This window comes from Agelaius phoeniceus, chromosome 1 (genome assembly GCF_051311805.1).
Source record: "Agelaius phoeniceus isolate bAgePho1 chromosome 1, bAgePho1.hap1, whole genome shotgun sequence".
Lineage (NCBI taxonomy): Eukaryota > Metazoa > Chordata > Aves > Passeriformes > Icteridae > Agelaius > Agelaius phoeniceus.
The window spans coordinates 143821640-143842540 of record NC_135265.1 but is presented as its reverse complement, the minus strand read 5'-3'; the positions used below and the strand labels follow the sequence as shown (position 1 = coordinate 143842540).

Genomic DNA, 20901 nt, shown 5'->3' with positions numbered 1-20901 from the left:
TACTCCAACCATGCCCAGTAGTTACAGAGACAGTAACAGAACTATCTGCAACACAGAGCAAAGCACTCATTGTTACATGCTAGCAGGATCTGCATCGCTAATATGCTGAAGAAACTAGCACACTGAAAAGGAAGTTTAAATGCTGCAAAACATACTTTATTTACCAAATGCAAGCTTTTAGAAATTCAGGAAGGTAGAAAAAACCCAAACAAGTTTAACTGGAGTTCCTTATATTCCTAAGTTTAAAAAATGCTTTCAGTTACAGCAGAGACCTTCAACTTTGGCTATAAATAAAACATTTAACAATGATTTACCTATAAATGAAACACTTAACAAATAACAATGAGTTATACAACCTATTTAGAATCAGCAACTTATCTCACAAGACCTTTAATAACAAATTTAATTTTCTTTGTGGCAGTAGCATATCCAGCTCACGTGTCCTGGGTTGACCAGCTTTGTTTTTTCTGACTGTCAATCAGTCTTCTAAGTATATCATCTCGTACAAGATCTGATCCTTTTACATCAACATGGCTACAGCCCATTTTAGGGCATCTGTTAAAAAGAAAAGAGAGACTCTATTAAATTGGAAGAATTGTATTTTACAGATATGGGATTTGCATAACACCTGCTAGATTTATTTTTTTTTTCATTCTTTCTCTCAGTTCCTTGTTACCTCTTGTCCTCTTCACCACTTCTATGTGGAAAAAAATAAATCTATCTCAAATGGTGAGAATCATCAGCTAAAGGAAGGAAAGAAGGTGCACAGTAAGAGAAGGAGCCTTTCACCTGTATATCACTCTCTTGCTGCAAGCACACAAACTGCCTTCATCAGCAATGATATCAGCACTGCATGGACACCTTTCTGTGTTGCTTTCTCTCTCTGCAGTCCTCTAAAAACTGCAGGTAGATACTGCTTACCTCACTAAACTGCAGTGGGGCAGTATAATCTTCACTGGCAGATAAGCAGGGAGATTATTTTCTAGGGAACCAAAAGGGAGTGAGTCTTGCCATGACTGACTGGTGAATCAGTGGATTATCTAGTTGGTGTAAAAATCAACCTGACTTTTTATGAGCTGTGAAAGCTCAGAAAGGAGAAATGGGACCAAATTAACAGCCTCTAGATGATAATCAAATACAAAACGTCTTACAACTACTTGAAACAGCCAGATAAAGACAGCAGGGTAAAAGATATTCAGGGACCAAAGGTCATTTTCCTTCGGTGGCAGCCCAAACATACACAGATGGTATCTATAGTAAGAAGTAGCACTTTTCCTGAAATTTTTCCTCTCTTAGAGTAACATTTGTCTGAGGTGCTGAACTTATTTACACTCAGTGCTCATAACTTTTACTCCAGATTCGTCCACAGGTTACTGTGTTTGTCATAGATCAGTCATTTAATTGCTCTGTGCCTCAGTTTTCCCATTTATCACCTTAATACAGCAATAGCTTGCCAGATTAATGAATAACAAGTGCTCAGAAAGCTTCCCACATTTCCTGTAAGCATAAAGTATTAGTATGTCCTTCCAGGCAGTGGAAAATAGTGAGCAGAGCAAGAGACGTAAGAGTTGCCTCAAGGAGTGTGTGACAAGTCTGTCAGCACGGGCTGTATGTACGTCAGCTGAAGGCTGGCAGGCAGGCACTGCACTGCCAAGGGCACTGAAGGCATCCTGTGGGTTCCAACTGGGAAGTACTTGTGAGGAAACAGCCACTGTGTGTCTGCAGAGTGAGCAGCAGCTCCGATTCCAGAGGCAGGCTAGCGAGGATCCTGCCCTGCTCTGCCAGGACACCTGCTCCCACAGGAATATCCCTGGCAGGAGCACAGCCCAGCAGCCAGGCCATCAGACTGGCATTCTGAACAGGGAACTTGCTGCAATAGCTGGCCTGCTAAAACCCATCATCTTCCCACCACAGCAGATGATGGGTTTTCAAAGTAACTGCATTTTCATGAGAAAGTTTAAAATTACCGTAGGTTGGTTAGACTGGGCAGAGAAAACCAAGGAGTCCTTCTTAATTTAGTTACAGGGAAGCTGTGGCATTGCTCTGTGTGTGCTTTTCTAGCACTGGAATAACTGCTGTAAAAATGGTAAGGCTGCCAGCTAAAAGCTCAGGATTAAGAACTGCTAGTGTTCAGACTGCACAAATAATTTTGGTTTGAGGATAAGGTAGCTTTTAAAGCTGGGTGTTGTACAGTTGATATGATTTTTTAACTCCAGAGTTTCTCTAGTCTTCCATTTCTTAAAAGGTAAAATAAAATTCAGTCATGTGAGCCTATTTGTTTTTCAGCAAAGCTGAAACTTTTGATCCACTACAACAATTCCTCCTAAATTGACATTGTTCTGATGGATTTAACAACACAGAGAAATATTTAGATATGAACATCCTAAATTCAGCATCAGAGAAAGTATTCTTGTCATTGGGCTGTTAAGCACATGCTTTTTAGCCTCTCCCTATCCTCCAGAACACTCACTTTCCTCCAACTTGAGAGCTATTACCCGATTCCTGTTCATTTTTCCAGCTTCTGTCCACCCATGTTGCTGGTTTTGTTGTTATTCCCAGTTATTCCCATTGCAGATTTTTCCCTAGATTTTGTAACACAAGCAAGGTGCTTCCATCTAGTTCTTCAAGCTGTCTTGACACTGAGATAGTGGCTGAGCATCCCAACTGATGCTTGGTTTTATAGCAGTGCTTTCCTGTAACAGGGAAGGAGCATGGAATAAAAACTCCAGCTCCACCTTTGTAACCCTCATGGAGGACTGTGTAGAGCCTCACACAAATGCCAGAGCAACAGATGGAGGAAATAAGCTGCCTGTGGCATTATCTTCAGGGAAATCAGGTTGCTGGTCCCCAACAGACCTTCCTAAGCAAACTGCACATTTATTAAGAAGTCCACAACTGGTAAGTTTCCATGAAATAATCAGCCCCAAAACAGGAAGGTCTAACATAAATGGTATAAAAACAAAGGTGAAATCAATGATGAGATGATATGTCCTCTCAACTTGCTCCAAAAAGCATTAGTGTTCAAGCCTCTTCTTTTTCTACTTTTTTTTTCTGTTTTTTTCTTTAAATCATTATCGCAGATTTTGAGGTTTAAAAATTCATCTTTTACATCTTTTCATTCAAAAAAATATGTCCCATGTGGAAAAGTGACAGACTATTTTGGTGATATAAGGAAAGAATTATTTAACTGCATCATGGTAGGAACTGCACTGCACTATCTAATCTCATTCTTTAATTCTATCTAAAATGTTGTGGTTTAATATTTCTCACTTTAACAGTTGTTTTAATATTTCTCAGCTGTATTGGAATATAACTGCAAAAGAAGGTGCACGGAGGAAATTTTTTTTTCATTTACTTCAAGGCATGCTACATAACCAGTGGGAACAAATCAGCAACTAAATTTTAGGAAACTGAGGTCTCTCTTTGTTGGTCATGGCTATATGAAATCTCTTTACTTCTGTTGTGCAGCTACAAGTAGCTGTAACTTCCCCACACAATTCCTGAATATTTCCTTACACACTGTTTTCATTAAAAAGAAAAGCACCTTCACGTGTCTAGTTCTAATGAGGAGGCTGTGATTTGGGCAAATGCTGAAGTTTTACTTCCTGCAGCCTTTCCAATCCAAATACATTTCCTAGAACAAGTGGAGTAAAATTCCACTTACACAGCAGAGCAAATAGCCTTTCCACACATTCTTTTTAGCTTACCGGACTTTTTTCTTTTTCTGCTTCTGAGTCTGAATCATTTCTAGAATGGCATCTTCTTCATAAATATGTCCACAGACCTTGTTCCTCACTGGCCTCTTCATTGTCACCTGCAATCAGTAAGGATTGATTTAAAGGAACTGATAATGCCCATAAAAATGCTTCTTCTGAGATTTTATGTGAAACAGCAGAAGTGTGTTTGCCACTCATACATGGCATTCCAGTCACATATGGGATGAGGTCCTGCTTGGTACACTGCATTCCCACTTACATGGGTTTTCTTCCCAAGCTCTATTGCTCTTTTCTGAAAATGCTTAAAATTTATAATATTGTTGTTATATATAATGTTGTTTAATAGGTACTGCAGATTTGTAATACACAAACCAATGAAGAATATGAAATAACTACTTCTCTGTCAATTACTGTAGCAGTGATACATACCTGTGTAATGGGACAAATAAAGTTCATCTGACTCCGAGTCACAGCTAAATCTTCATCGATTTGTTCAATGGTGTCATTACCATGATCTTATTTATGAGAAAGTAGAATGGCAAAAAGAAAAAAAAGTTTCTTGTTTAATGTAGATTGCCAATATTTAAAATAAGCTAATAAAATCCAACATTTGCCAAGCACTGTCTCACAGTGATATCTAAAATACCACAGCATGTTTCTGCACCACTCCATGAACAAGACACTGCAAAAAATACTGTACTAGAATGTCTTTTAGGAAATGCGGATTTTTATATTGTAACCACTTTGCATGTGTGTGTGTGTGTGTGTGTGTGTGTGTGTGGCTATTTACAGGCAATGCCAGAAAGAAAGGCTGGGAAGGAGAGCAGTCTGGCCTGAAGATATGCAAAACCTTTGGTATTCACTATTCAAGTTCACCAAAACCCAGTTACACACAGGTGAGTCCCCAGAACCTAACAAAAGATGAGGTGGAGCAGATCTGGCAGTCCTACCCTCAATATCAGTTTGTATTTGAGTGTCATAAATGGGCTTGCTGTATAGCCTGTACATACTGTACGCACTTTAAAAGGAATTTATACTGTTTATCATAATGTATCATTTATAAAGCGATGCTGTTGTTTTTTGATAAGACTATAATTAGTGAAAAACAAAAGCCAAAAAGTGTCACGGTCAACAGAAATATTATTGAAGTAACCTTAAAGAGGAGAGGCAGAATGAAATTTCTGACAATTCCCAGAAAACACCCAGTGGCACAATGCCAGGGGATAAAGGGCAGACAAATGAGAATAAATCCATCTAGAGCTGGAGGATCTGCAGGTCTCCACCTTTACCAGAAGAAGAAAGCAAGATATAAGCAACTCTGTGCACTCAGGGACACACTAACTAGTGTTCATGCAGAAGTTAGTTAGCCAAAGTCAAAAGCTGAGACATGGGAGCAGCTAAGGAAGAGACAAATATGTGTGTGTGTGTATACATGTATTTATATTTATATTTATATATATTTAGAGAGAGAGAGAACTAAGTATAGCCTTAATGAATTACATACATGTTGTTTTATCTTCTAGCTCTCCTCTGTTATTGCAAATCTAGGCTTTTAGTTGAATGCATTTGTTTATCTTTGAATCTTATCTGGTAATAGCAGCAAACTTAACACCTGCCATAGCTTTCCATTCCTTTGGGGTAGTTCTGCAATGACTTTGCAGAGGCAGAGAAGGGCCCTGGGGTGCAGTCCTCAAGGTGTCCCAAGCAAAGAGAACGTTTTTCTTTCTAGCTGCACAAGCTGCACCCCAAGGGAGGAGTGAGAAACACCAGTGAACACAGAGAGTTCAGAATTACTTCATGATTTGCCTTCTACAGTGCCTCAGCCTGGGTTCCCTGTGCTGCTGTTGCACACTATCAGCCAATCTCTGCCTCCCTGGTATTCAGTCTTCCACATCTATTAAGGACCAGTGTTTCCTAACTTATGGTCAGTGCTGCATGCCTGTGTGATACTATCACCTTCCGGATGATACCAGCAGACATCACCCATGGAGCAACCAAATCCTCTCACACCCAGCCTAGGCTGAGCTCGCTGCCCTGGGAGCCAGCACAGCCCTGGCTGGGGGACTCCTGGCATTGATGTTGCAGCCATTGCTCCACCACAGCACCTCTTGGTATGCCAGGCATATTTCCAGACCTTCCTCCTTAACAGAGCTTGCCTTTCTTTCCATTTCAGTATTCCAACCATTTAGGAATGTTTCTGACCCAGTGCTCTTACCCCAGGTATTGGGGTTGGAACTAGGTGACCTTTAAGGTCCCTTCCAACCCAAGCCATCTTATAATTCTACTCCTGTGAATACCACAGGAATACTCAGGCGTTCATCAAGGGTATTTCTGTGTCTGCTACTAAGGTCTCATGCAATCAACAGGGTGTGGATTCTGGGGGAAAAGGAGCTCAAATGTCCAATGTCAATCATAATTTCAAGGCTTTCATCTCCAAGAATATTAACATACCTTCATCAGATATGGACCACCTAACAAAGGCAGACACTTGCAAATCAGAAGGAAGAAGTGGGCACAATTTAACTATAAATACCAAAACTGCAATGGTACGGACACCAGAAATGCACTTGTGTTAGTCACGAGTTTTCAGAAAAAAGCTCTGTGACATATTATCCTTAAATTGCTCATATATATGGTTTATTCTATCATAAGCACATAGTATTTCAAGAAAGCACAACTTCTGCACAACTTTGGGAAAGAGGGTTTTTTTAAATAAAGCTTTTGAAATACCAAGCAATGGGTGAAATCCCACTAGGACAGCAAGGCTAAGCAATATTGGAGTTATTGGTATGTGGCAGCTTTGGAAAGAGCAAATTATCCCAGGCTGGGGTACCTTTTTCCCATACTGGCTTTGGAGGTGATTCAAATGCCTCATGTTTAATGGTTGAAATTTCATGAGTTGAGACCTAATCCTTGTAGGTGGGGTATATTAATCTTCTTGGATTCAAAGTGTCCTCTTGCTGCAATCTTATCTTAAACACTTCAGGTTGCACTTCATTTGCAAAGATTTTGTATACAGCCTATCAGAGTGGGGCCCTGGCTTCAAGGGGTGATCACAGCCCAAATGAATCATTATTTAAAATATTTCCTTTTCATAACCAGCTAATATTTTTAAAAACAAATATGCAAGACTGGGATGATGCAAGTAATACCTCAAGCATGTCAATAGCAAATTACCATAAATCAGATAAACCACCCACAGATTTGTTGCTATTGCTTGATGTTCTACATTACAGGAGAAGAAAGGAAAATCACTTTTTTCAGTGACAGTAAATTTTGCAGACATTACACAAGACATACACACACATCCTAAGCTGGTCAGAAAGACGCTCTAAACTGTAGCTCTATATCTGTAGCCTCATATTGAAAGATGTTTTCATTAAGGTCAAAGGGATTTTTTTACCAAATGAAATGTATGAAAATTTTGAGGATCTAAATTGGAAGTCTGACTATTCTACAGAAAGAAATAAAAATGCTGGATCATACATACTTCAGCTAAGTCAGGTTATATTTTTATAAAATTGAGTTTTCCTTGCAAATTAAAACCAGACGCAGAAAACACTAAGTTATTGTTCCCAAAATTCAGATGTTGCCTTAAGTAACAGAAGTGCATACATCTATTTTGGTAGTCTGAGAGATCACATATTAAGTGCCTTAACAGTTTCTAGTTTTCCATTCCAGCCAACTGAAACATGTTATGAGTATTAGTAACACATTTTCTATCTCGCTATCTCAGCAATGATGTTTACAGCTGTTGTAATAAAACTGCATTCTTATAAAGGTATCTATTTTTGGTAACACATCATAATGAATTTTGCAACTGCCAACGGTTTTTTTACTTCTTCAATTTTAATTAAAAGCTGGTATTAATTTATATCTTTATCACTTTCATCTCTTGATAATATTGTGACTAACATGCCTTTGCTCAGTTTTTACTTACTCTGCTGAGAGAGACTCAGAACTTTTAAGCCAAGAAGAACTTTTAAAAATAGGAAAACTATAGTGCAGAGACATTAACTGCTGAATTGTGAATTATACTAAGCATAGATAATATACATGTTAAAAAAACATGAGAGGAAAAATCCTCTCCACTGTCATTGTTATTTCTGTGACCAAGAGACTGCTGCCTGCTCACTGCTCCCAGTGTCAGCAATGCCCTCTCCCCAATTTCTGTTTCTCTAACCTGGTTCTCAGTGAGTACATGTTGCAATGTAAACTCAATTGATTTATTTCCTTTTGTGCTGGGCTGTTCTGCCTTCTCACCTGCCACAGTCAGACACTAATCCTGAGAATCAAAGGGTAATGTTAAGCATGTGGGATTGAGTCTTTGTAAGCCTGAGACACCAGACAGACAAGGTCTTGGCTCCCAAGAGGGTCTATTGTACTGCTGACTCCATAGAAATAACAGCAACTCATCCAGGCTGGGAAAAATCCTATCTCTGAGAGCTCCAAGAAAAACATGAATGTTATGAGGACAAGTCAGATGCCAAGTGTTCCTGCCAGCAGGGCACAGAAAATAATGAAAGGTGGGGGAGGTGAAGGACACTGTCACATCCAAGAGTTGTGTTCTAGGAGTCAGAAGACATCTGGGCTGAGGAAAGGCCAGGGCCAAGTCTAAAGGAAGGACCTGACACTGCTGAGAACAGCAGGTAATGCTTGAAAGTGGGTCAGCATGCCCATCACTGCTCTGAATTTGGGTTAGCCTTCAGTCCAGAGAAGCACACCAGAACAACTGTCCAGTATCCTTCCCTAGGGATGGATCTGCAGTAAACGCTGTAGGAGTGAAATAAGAGGGGACACAGAGAGTAATACCTTCCTGGCAAACTCTCCAGTCTCCAGCAATTTGTGGCCAAGGACTTCCTGAGTCAGAGGTAATATCTTCATACTTAATAAGCCCTGGAGTTTTCCTTCAATGAATTTGTCTAAACTTGGAGAGGGGAATTTCGTCCTGGACCTTTCAGCTTGATTAGAGACAGTTATCTTTGCTAGAAAGGTTAGCAACAGTTTAATTTTCCTTGAAAATTACTGCAGAGGCTGCAGGTTACAGTTTAATTTGATTTTTAAGAGGGAAAATAAGGTGTGCAAGCTACAGCTGCAGTCAAACAGTTCAAAGGCTTTGCACTTTTTGCCAGAGGCATGTGATAGTTTAATTTGCCAACCAAGCCAAACTAGGCTTTGCATTGAAGTACATTACAATTTGATTACTTGCTGGTGTTGCAATACAAAGTTGATCTAAGGAAGGTGGCCTCTAACATGTTGCTCCAGATTGCAATTGCAAATTTACTTGCTCCTGCCCAGGCCAAGCAACTTGCTGGTAATTTACTGCCAAGTGCTTTGTATGAGCCCTGTTTGACAGGAACTTGTGTAAAAAGCACACAGAGGTGCATTTGGTCCATCCAAAATAAAATTACAATCCTGTAAATATAAGCCATTCTTATTTTCCTGGAGTATGAAATACAAATTAGATTAATGTATTACCAAATTTTTAGTTCCTTTACATAATAGTGAAGAAGGAAAGGATCATGTCTTGCACTAAATATCAATCCTCTAAAAACTCATTTAATGCCATCAAATTCAGAGCACTTGTATATTTTACAGTACTTTGTCCCACTAAGCTACAGGTCTTATAAAATACACTATTCTAAATGGAAATGCTGTTCCCATTTTACCCATTCACTGCTGGGTAGAGCTGCTTGATGCCAGTTTTCCAGAATGGCCTTTAAATTAAAAGAAGCTGTGATTTGATGGAAATGTTATTGGACAACTCTTACAGAAATAATGTACGTGAAGGAGATTTAAAGACACTTGCAGCTAGATACAATTTGCTGTTTAATATATTAATAATAAAATATGACTACGAATCCTAGGGAAAGAAAAAACAACAAGAACTCCAGAAAACCCTGCGAAATCTCCAACTCACACACTAATCAAAGTGAGAAGAGAACAACTTTGCCTTTAGATTTTGGGAAATTCAGACTGTTCCCACTGAAATTCAGTGGGAACTGTGTCTGTACAACAGAAAGGATATCTTTGATTATAAACCACACAACTCAAATAATTTGGTAGGCAAACAGAGAGGCATCTTTCTTGCTCCTTCTGTTTTTGCAAAAAACCATGAGAAATCCACACTTCAAAGTCCTGGGATGACATTTTAAACTGCAGTTTCCTCATTGCTGCTGCTTGGACTCAGCCTGAAGAAGCTGCTGGGGGAGATGAAGATTACCTAAAAAGATGTCATGAAGGCTCATCAGTAAGCTCAGAGGAGCTACTGTTTCTGGAAAACCTAAGGTGGTCGTATTTTTCCATCTTAACTACCATCGCCCACGACGACATGTAAACTTAAGAAGCAGGTTAAGTACCAGAGACTTGCTGAAAATAAACCAAACTGATAAACACTGCTCAAAAAACCAGGAAACTCTAGGTCTACATGAATGCAAGCCAGGCATGGGACAATGCAGCACAAGTATGAAGGATGCCACAGTATGAACAAAACATGAAAACTGGAATATCTTATGAGGAAAAAATATATCAGACACAAACTACTAAATTGTAAATACATTTTTATTACTTGGGCTTTCTCCTGCTCTTCAGAAGAAAAAAGGCTGAGCAATCACTGCTTCATGCAGTATAATTTATAAAGTCAATTGCCGTGCTTAGAGAGCATAATTTCATGTATCAGAGATGAGAAGAATATCACACACATTTGGAAAATGAAGAAATTCACTCCAGGCACATGAAAGAAAAAGTTGCAAAAGATGCAACCAGGAAAAAAAAAGCCTACCATTTCATTAGAAGATGAACCACTTTCCATTACTAACATTGTGGTCAGAATCTGGAATGTCACTGATGCAATGCTAACCATCAAATGACATGAACATGTAGGGCTTGCCTACACAGGGAAGTTGTTGCAAAATAAGCGAGGGTGTGAATTCAGAATGCATTAACTACTTGGCACTAACTCAGTGTGTGGACACTCCTATTCTGCACTAGGAGTGCCTTTTGGCTGTTTAGCCTAATCCACTTCCACAATGGACTTGAGGAAGGCACTGTTAATCCTGGGCTGGAGTGGTGAGAGGACAGCTGCTGGTATTGACAGTGGAGGGGAGGCCCATCCATTTTTGCAGAAGTCCCTAGCAGTCCCTGGATGGCCTACTCTGTAAATTTAACTCATATTTTCTCAGAACACTCCATTGTAAGTATTCTCTACAAGCAGAAATCATGTCTATGACAACTGTCAACAAAAGGTAACATCATGTATCTGGTAACCCCTGTGGCTGGGAGTCACTTTGCCCATTTCAGTATGTCATTTGTGTGTTCTTGTAGACATGCCCTTCTAAAAAGGTGCACTGGTGAGGGATTTTCAGGTGGAACATTCTGCTAGAATATGCTCCTGAACAGAACTGTTTCAGGATAACAGACAGAAAACACAAAGAGCAGTGATGGGGCAAGCACACCAGGTAGCAGTGTTCCTGCAGTCCATCCAACAGGCTGCTATGGAACCAGGGAGCAGAAAACCCCCCAGCTACAGTACCTAATGATCATACCCCTAGAAAATTAGCACTCGGATTGCCATTTCAATATGTCTCTTCACATTCTCCTCACAAGACTTTTTGACAAAGACTTCTCTGTTTTCCTATTCTAAACAGCTCTCTGAAAACACCTTAGAGTAATAACTCACCTGCCCTGGTGCCAGGAGAGTTGTGAATACAGACACATGGAGTTTGTCACGTGTTGGGGGCACAGGTAGGAATATCTATAAACTATACCATGAGAGGCATGAAGCTCTAATCCCTGAAGACTAACCTGTTGATTTTGTGATTGGCAAGAATGACACAGGCTCAGCACCTCTGAAACTGCAGAGAAAGCACAGGAAAGAGCAATCTGTCACCTTTGAGAATGGGCAGATTTATAATACAGAAAACCAGCTCCACTACCCCTTTCACCCAAAGAAAGGAGGGGAGAACAGATGTGCTTCTCTTTACCAGAAGACTGATGTAAAATATTCTTCTTGAATAAAGACATGAGTACAAATAAGAAAATGTGAAAACAAAATGGTGAGAACAAAATACCCTTTTTTCCACCCCCTAAATGTTGAAGCACTTGAAAGAAATTTTTAGGTGCTATATTTTATCTTAAAATAAGTCTTAATGAAGACAGCATTTGGAATTTTCTTCTTAGTGATGCATTTTAATACTTTACAATGCTTTCTAAAATTCTTACCTACTTTCAGAATAAGTTTACTTAATTTTAAAATGTAACATCAAATGAATATAATTCAATGTGCAGTGAAGCACTACATATATCCACATAACCTTTTGAGCTTTATTATTAGGATGTATAAAAAGAGAAGTTGTGTTAATTTCCCAAGTTTTTTAATAGAAATATTTTTTTTCTGTATTTTGCATATAAATTTCACCATTCCAGTTGTTCTGAATTCTGCAGCTTTCCACTGCCTGGAACACCTCTGGGATAGCCTGGCACTGCTTAAGACACTGGCTGAGTACTTTCTTGGGGCTGCATCTCCTGCTCTGCTCCTGCCTTGGTTACCAGCCCACAGTCCTGACAATCTCCTTAGAAGAGGAATTTTTCTTAACCAACAAATCATTTGTAGAAGTACTAACACCCTTCTGCTTCTCTTGAACACAAAGCACTCCAGAAAGAGTTCAATTATATGATTGTGACCATTTCATTGGTGGAAAACTGAGGCACAGGGCAGGAACACATCCAGAACAACCAGCACCTTGTGTGTTAGACCATTGTCTTTCCCATTAGACCTCACTGTCTTACCCCTGACAACTAAGGCTACAAATGATTTCCAAATACATTCTTAGTGAATGCATCAGTTCCACACTAAAAGCAAAAAATACAACACAGAAAAAAAACCAGTATGTTCTAGTAATTGCACAATATCTGGTTGTTTATTCTAAAAACACCAACACTTGCACTGGAGAACACATGGTAATTTTCTAGTAAGTCATATTTATAAAATAATACATCTTTGCTAAGTTACATGAAAACAAAGAAAAAATAATAATTCATATCAAAACAAAATAAGAAATAAAACTGAGTTGTTGTTTAGGGGGGTTTTAAGAGGGACTTACAGCAATTGGCCATTGCTCCATCATAAACTGCATGGTTTCCATTTAGATTAAAGCAGGTTGACATATTGCCTGTGTGTGTACGAAGACATTCTGCATTAGCAGATCTTCACTGTAAGAGCCCTCAGTAAAATGTTCCCTAAAAGTAAAAATGTTCCTAATCCCAGTATATAGAGAATCCTCCAAAACAATGTCATGGTGGCCTTGTGCAGCCAAACATAATGTTGGCATTGGTTTGAGATGATTTTTCTCAACCTGTCCTGTGATGTAAGATCAGGCTTCTTGAGTGGCAGTCAGTAGAAAAAAGTCTAATGCTAGAGCCCTGAGCTATAAATACTCCTGGATTATAACTGCAGAAGCCTTGTAGCTTCTGATGGTAATTAGTAGTTAATTTTAAGTCTGATTGATATTTATTTTAAATCCCTTTCTGCAGATTCTCATGTGCCAAGGAGTGTAACTGGCAGAGTGCACCTTCTTTAATGCTACATGCATCAGAAAACTCTTATCATTCTATCACTGCCATTTATATCACAAAACATGCACTTCTGACTTCACCTTGACATTCTGCATGGTGCAGATAACAGAACAGACAATCTGGAAATGCCTGTGCTTTACAGCAAACATGCTGGGATGACTGTGAGGGGCTTAACTAAGGTCCAGCACTGGGCACAGTCTTTTAAATCCTCAAGGTCGCTCTATGCCTACACTTTCTTATCCAGATCAGCTTTAATAGGGGAGTGAACTGGGACAGAAAAAGGACCTGAACAGCCTCAGCACAGATGCACACAACAGCAGAAACAAGAATGGCAGAGCAGGACAAGCAGAACAAGGGAATCTAATGTTGAATTGATGGGACAGCAGTTGCAGTGTCACCGGAGCTTTGTAATAGGGATAATAAGCACACAGCTAAATCACAGGGCACCCTGCACAGTCTTCATCTTTCTAGCAAAGGAGTTAACATTATACTCATTATTTTAGTCTTATTACCAGAATGGAATAACATCATAGTTTACCTCTTAAGAACTATTAATTTTTCTTGCACTATTTGGTTGGCACTTCAGCCCTTGCAGAAACACATACAACCCTTACATGATGCTGAGGAAGATTGAGGGTTTATATCTCAAAATAAACAGTTTAATATAAGTGAAACAATCAAACTGCACTGATTACAGAAGGAGACCAAAACTGAATACAGAAGAGCTACTCCAAGGAATCACCTTTTTGTCAGTGCTTCTTTCATATCAGCAATCAAGCAGATTATAGCCTTACAACCCAGAATTTAGGGTAGCTCAGTGTTACTGGCACTTTCTGGTTTGTAAAGGTAGTTTAAGATTCCTCCTTTTCTATACATTTGGATAGAGCTAGTAATAATATGGGGGAGCTGGGTTCAGAACCTGGAAGGAATGGAAAACTTTTAAGGATTAAATCAATATATTCAAGGGGATCAGAAGTTGGAGAGAGACTTTTACCAGGGCCTGCAGCAGCAGGGCAAGGAGCAGAGCTTTTAAACTGCAAGAGTACAGATTAGATTGGGTGTGAGGAAGACATTCTTTACTGTGAGTGTGGTGACTGGAACGGAAGAAGCTGTGAAAGCCCCATGCCTGAAGGTGTTGGACAGGTCTTTGAGCAGCCTGATTTTGCAGAGTATGTCCATGGGAGAGGGGTTGGAACTAGATAATCTCTAAAGGCCCCTTAAACCCAAACCATGTATAGTATTTCCCTGATTCCAAGGTTTTATTTACAGATACCAGTCCTGGCAGATAACAGTTTTTTGAAATCAAATACCACCTTGGCATGGCATGCATGCCAACACTAGAACATGTAACACAATTTAGAACATTATTTGTTAGATCAAGAAAATGAAATGCACTTTTAGTAAAGACCAAAAAGGGAGTCTCTCCTTTAAAAAATGGAACAATAGAAAATTCTAGTCACAGACAAATGGCACAGTTAAGCTCTCCCCATGACAAAACACACTCAGCTTTTACTGAAAAACAGCCAAGATCATACACTTCCTAGAGGTGTCCTGCTAGATTTTTCATTGCAGAGCTAATCATGGTATAGTATCCCATTTCATGTAAACGAAAATATAAAGTTAAAGGACTCTTCAGACGGCATATGCTAGAATAATAACTATTTCTAGCCTGAGAGTCCAGGGGAATCTGGAAAACAGCAGCAAGTGCATTGCTGTTTTTGTAAACATAGGAAATGATCACTTCCAAACTTTCAGCTGCTTGAGGTGCTGGCCACCCATATATGACAAACCTAGCAGGGAAGAGTCACCGTATTAGTGACACCCACAGGTATGTGGAAAGGGCAGTCATTTAGCAGTAAGCAGAGTTCCTTGGGAAGTGACAGTCTTTGCAATCACACATTCCTGGGTTACTACATTTGGCCTCTGGCTTGTACAGCACAGAGCTTGAAACCAGGAGCTCGATTATCACTGACAATGCTGATCTGGAATTTCAGGAATGGGTTGTAGTGGGTCCCAGGAAGCAAACAGCACTTATGAAGTGAAGAAGCACTCTATGCCTTTGCCAACAGAGAATGTTATGTTGCTCTGAGATGTTGCAAGAGCATGAAAGCAGTGTGGGAAAAGTGCAAACAGAGCTGGTGCAGTAGGAACTACAAACAGAATCACATTATTAACCAGAGAGGCAGGAAGGTGTATGGAAAGTCACACCACTCAGTGCCTGAAAATTTTCTTCAGCAAATTATTGAACAATTGGACTGTAAGCAGCTAAAGGATAACAAGGTAGTAGGAGACAGTCAATAAGTTTATTGACAAATCAAATCATGCCAAACCGACCTAACCGGCTGCTCTGACAGATGAACTGTCCCTGCTGGATGAGAGAAGTCAGCTCACCTACATATCCTGATCTTAAATACAGCTTTTGGTGTTTTCCACATGACAGCCTCCCAGGTAAACTAAAGAAATCAGTATAGATCTTCACCCAGATCCAAGAAGCAACACAATAATAAGCTTTCTTCTGATTACAGCTTCTTTCTTTGCTAAAACAGAACGCTGGTGTAACAATCATTACAGCAATGCCTAAAAACCATAATGGAGATTAAACAAGATTGTACAAGACACTATACACATTCATGAAAAGACAATTCTGGCATTGCAGAGCTACAGTCTAAACAATCAGACAAGGGAATATTTCACCAGCACTTTCAGAGATGGGAAACTGAGGCAGAAAAAGATTAAGAGCCTGATTTACAAATGAGCTCAGCCTATTTCTTGCTGAGCTTGCTTGAAATTCTGGCCATAATCAACAGCATGGAAATCACTAGATACTGAGCTCCTTTGAAAACTAAACTTCAATATGAAAATTTGGCCCCCAGAGGTCTTTTGAAAATCAACATCAAGAGGCTTACCCAAGGTCACCCAGGAAGTCAGTGGCAGGGCTGGGAACTGAACTCACATCTTCTGACTCCCACTCTGGTGCATAACTAATGTCGCCCTGTGTTCTTGTTTTAATTAGCTATGGGGAGATCTCAAACCGGAGAATGCTTTTGAAATGAAAGAAAAGAAAACCCTCACAAGTGCATTTAGTTCCCTTTAAGAAGCATCAGCACAATGGGCTTCCAGCAACTCACAAGCAGGAAGGATTTCTAGCTTCTTTAACAAGTTTCTGTTTTCCTCAGAGAACATCCATTGTTTGTTGTTTACATATATAAAGGGATTCATTGGTGAACATTTTTTCTCTAATATTTTTTTTAATTGCAGTATGCCTATGACCCATACAAATATTTTTGCAGTGACAAATGAGGATCGAAAAAGGAAGCCTGCAGAGTGCAAACGCTCCTAAGGATTAGTAGACAACCTCTGGGGCAAGGAGTGGAGACTTCTGCTATTGCTTATTATTACTACATTTTTCCCTAGGTAGAGAGAGTTGTTTGAAGTGGTTTCCTTGCTAATGCAGTGGCAGAGCAAACTATTTACTTTGCATGTATGTGTGGTTGCTTCAGTACCTCTCCTGCTGTTCCTGTGGAACACCTAAGATGCACTGCAGCAGTCCGCAAGTGCTTTCTGGAACATCCAGATTGTCCATACTTTCCATGGCTTTGGCATCATCCACAGGTCTCTAAGCACCTTTCCTGACAAGATTTTACTGGAGAACTACTGCAGCCATCTCATGAACAATAAAATATATAAAATTATTGTAAAGGTAGAAAACAAGCCAAGTTTGTAACAGCTCCTTTTAGTTCAACACATTTAGCTAAATCCTAGATGTGGAATTATTTTGTCAAAGACAGAATAACAGCTTAGTATTTCTATTCTTATTTTTCCATTGAAAGCTTCAGCCTACTTTTCTGCAAAAGACTATAGAGGTTGATCTGCCAGATGAGCTCTTCAAAAGGAGGAGCAGGACACTTCCTTAACTCTCTAACCTTAATATGCTCTCTGTGATCACAAGTGACTCTGCATTTACTGGGAATCTGACTGATAAAAGCCAATAAATTTTGCTTAGTTTTCCTCAAACAGAAAGCTACTCAGTGGATAGAAATGGAAACTATGGCTCATGCTGATGGCTGGAGATTTCATAAAAGAAGAGCTGCTGGGTACATTATTCCCAGATTTCTGTCAAAAGAAGAAAAATGTCTTCTTCTTTCTTCTTTTGAAGAAAGATATTTTTCTTCTTTCCGACCTTCATTTTTCTTGTACCTCATCAGTGCTATTTTCAAATCTGCTGTATCCTTTGGGATGTGTTTCACTTAGGTTTAGAACAGAATCTTACTTCTCTGTCAAAAGCACCTTCTACTTTTCTTCTTCATAATTTTCACTGCTACAAGTTTATGTGTCCAGCTGCAAAGTTGTGCAAGTTTAAAACCAACTTTATCTAGTAAAGCCAAGAAACACTTCACTAAAGACAAAGCAATAGTTTTGGGAAGCAAACAGATGGTGGAGTGAAAGTGATTGTGTACAAGCAGCATGTTTGTTTCTACAGATTAGCTGGGCATACAGCTTTTACTTAGGGAGCATTTTTAATTTCTTTTTATCAGCAAAAAGATAGGGTTAGCTTAGCACTGGTTCAGGGATTACTAGTGTTTCTACAACAGAAGTCATTGAAGGGGGAGTTTGAGGGAAGGCAAATTTATTTTACAGGGCTCCCTTTCTGCTAGAGAGTGTCTCATGAAGGGATGGCACGAGAGAAAGCAAAGGGACACTTTGGAGTAAACAAGTGAGGCTGGGAACCAAGGCTGGCAGTGGTGCCCCAGCAGAGGGGAAGTGGGTGATGCCTTGGAGCACCAGCACTGCCAGGTGTGGCTGCAGTTGGGAGGTCCTTGCAGGCACATGCTCCCAGAGCCTGCTCCTGCCTATCTGTCAGGTTCTTTTTTGCCATCTTATCTGTCTCTTGTTTTATTCCACACCCTCCTCTTCTAGTATGGCTTTCTCATTGTCTCCTCTCACTTATCTTGGATCACAAGATTCTGGGGGAGGGAACTCATCTTTATATAGTAAACAGGCAGTGCTGTTATGGCACTATACACAGAATTAATAATAACTCATGCAGTATATAAAGTGGAACTTCTCAAGCTCAATTGTCTAGAAGAGGAGATCTCTTCAGTTAATGGAAAGTATTACTGAAAATCTTAAACAAACCACGACCACTGCTGAACACGCAGGTTACACATTCTGGAATGCTGAATGAACAGGCTTATGTGGGATCATCCAAAACCTTTGCAAGCTGATAAATCTGAATAATTAAGCTCTCCCTCATTACAGGTCTCCAAAGCACATTAATCAGGTCTCCACAAGAGTAAAGTTCCCTCTGGAAACAGGAATGCATCTTTGACTATTTGTTTGTTTTGATTGGCTGGATTTGGTAAACTGAGGCTGCATTTCAGACACTGGGGTTGACCATATACACTGTTATACGTGCCATATAAGTTATGCATTCTGCTGTCTGCATACTGACCCAGCAATAGATCTAAGAATGTACATGTCTTTTATCTCTTTTTACTTGTGACAAGCATGAATTTCCAAGGGCCTTACGAAATACTTTCTCCTCCTCCAAGAGAATCACAAATAGAGAGAGCTCTTTTCATTTTGGTTTAGTTTTGAACTAGTGAATTTGACTCTATATTACAATCCTGACTATGCAGTGAGCTCCACGAGGGCAGTACCAGCAGTTTTGCTAATTGTGTTTCACAGACATCTTGTTGTCCCTATACTCACTGAAGGATGGAAATCCCTCTTTACATATAGTGCTGTCATGGCCAAAATCTTGAGAAAAAATTTTCTAGTCTGTTGATTGTACAAAATTTAGAATTTAAGTAACACTCAAAGAATACAATGCTTTTGAAGATGCAGGGGAAATTTTATTTGAAAGAATTTAATTAGAACCCTGCCAACACTGATCTAAAACCCTGAAAAAAGGATAAAAAAACTGGTATAAACCAGTAGCATCAGCACCACCCTACTGCACTCTCACTTTAATCCTGCAAACATGTCTGGCATAGGTAGCCACAGGCATCTTTTCTCATATGCAACATTATAAAGATTTAGTTATTGGATGTTTGAATGTTTAAAGTGGGTTAAGGATTATACTATTGTAAAAGCAAGTCTCCAACTGAAATCTTAAGTTAGCAGTACAACATTACAAACTTCTTTACAAAAGTATTTAACTGTCTTGAGATAATATACAGCTTTTTAATGTTATATGTATTTTTTTTTGAAATAGAGTACTTAACAATATTAGAAACATATATTCAGTATGATTGGAAATTATGGAAACTTTCTTATCAGAGGCCAACAGAAGATTTAATCCACTGAGCACTACTTGTCATTAGTACACACGTAGATGGGTGAAAATGCATAGAGTTATTAACACTTGAGAAATTAGGAAACCTTATAATCAAAACATTATTTTACAAATTGATTTAAATATAGAAGAGGAATATGTTCAGGCAGGTTTTCTATTTCAGACATGTTATTTCCCTTTGAAACTTCAGAAAAAGAAGAAGCAAAAGAGGACAACAGACATGTCAATGGCTGAATGGGTGGGTCAGTCTTCCTGGGAAATGAATCATACTTTTCATTCAGTTTTATGAAAGCCTTGCTTCGAGCATGCCTCTAATTACTATTTGTTGCAGTGGCACACCAGTCAGCCATGCAGTCCAGTTTACAAGGATTAGGTAGTTTTCTGAGGGTTTTCTGAGGTTTTCTCTTTAGGACACAAATTACAATGTGATTCCCTTTCCCAGCATGCAAATGAGGGCTGGGAGAGCTGATAAAGGAATTTTAGTATAGGATGGTCAGGAAGGTTCTTATATTAGAACCTATTATATTATTATAGTAGTCCAACTTGCTAATTGAAAATGTACAGCAATCATCAGTATGGAGTGAGATAACCAAATCCTGTGGCCAAAGTTAGCTCTGCCTCAGAACTGGTACTACAAGGACACATAAACTAACCCACATTATGGCATGTTTTTATCAGTTTTGGTATTTTATTCATGTTTTTATTATTGCCTTGCTTGAGTACCTGCTATGTAAAACTGAAAGAGATTCTCCTGTGGGTGATTCCAGCAAGAGTGCCCAGCCACTGTGTTGGCAGAGAGAGCACCAAGTCAGGTGCTGGAAAGTCTCACACAGTGCCTCAGGAAAGTCAGCCAAGCAAAGGGATCTACAACTGTTTGTAGGGACCTTGTAACTGCTAAAGATTCACAGAGCACATGTTGATAACAGCACGTTTGATCTCTCATATTTAGGAGTTTGGTGGTTTTTTCTGCAAAAGCCTCCTACCATCAGAGCTTTAGAGTTCTAAGGCTTTTTTAGAGTCCAAAACTCTTTCTTTCAAAATACCAAGAGACAATATTGTTTCTTTCAAAATATGCCAGGAAGAGAAAGCAATAGCAGCAGTCTTTCCCTTTCGTAGTAACTAAGAAATAGGAGAAAAGTTCAGCTACTCTTGGATAGTTTGCAGCCCTACCAAGGAAAGAGGCACTGAAGCAGGACCACTGTGCAGCTGAAGCAACAGATTGAAAACAAGAGCCAAAAACCTTGAGAATGACTTTGCAGCTCCAAGAGCAGGGCATTCAGCTGGGATAAAGTTTTAAGCTTTTTCCTTTGCTTC

General features: G+C 39.4%; 1 protein-coding gene across 1 annotated transcript in view; it reads right to left on the bottom strand.

Annotated features, from left to right (window-relative positions):
• Positions 1-134: 134 nt before the first annotated feature.
• Positions 135-20901, bottom strand: part of NSMCE2 (NSE2 SUMO ligase component of SMC5/6 complex) — a 128856-nt gene continuing 108089 nt past the window's right edge. Inside the window, exons 5-7 of the mRNA XM_054635660.2 lie at positions 4146-4231; positions 3708-3814; positions 135-555 (exon numbers count right to left, since the gene is read on the bottom strand). Of these exons, the coding sequence (XP_054491635.2) occupies positions 435-555; positions 3708-3814; positions 4146-4231 (314 nt within the window). The 3' untranslated portion in view covers positions 135-434. The remainder of the gene's footprint in view (positions 556-3707; positions 3815-4145; positions 4232-20901) is intronic.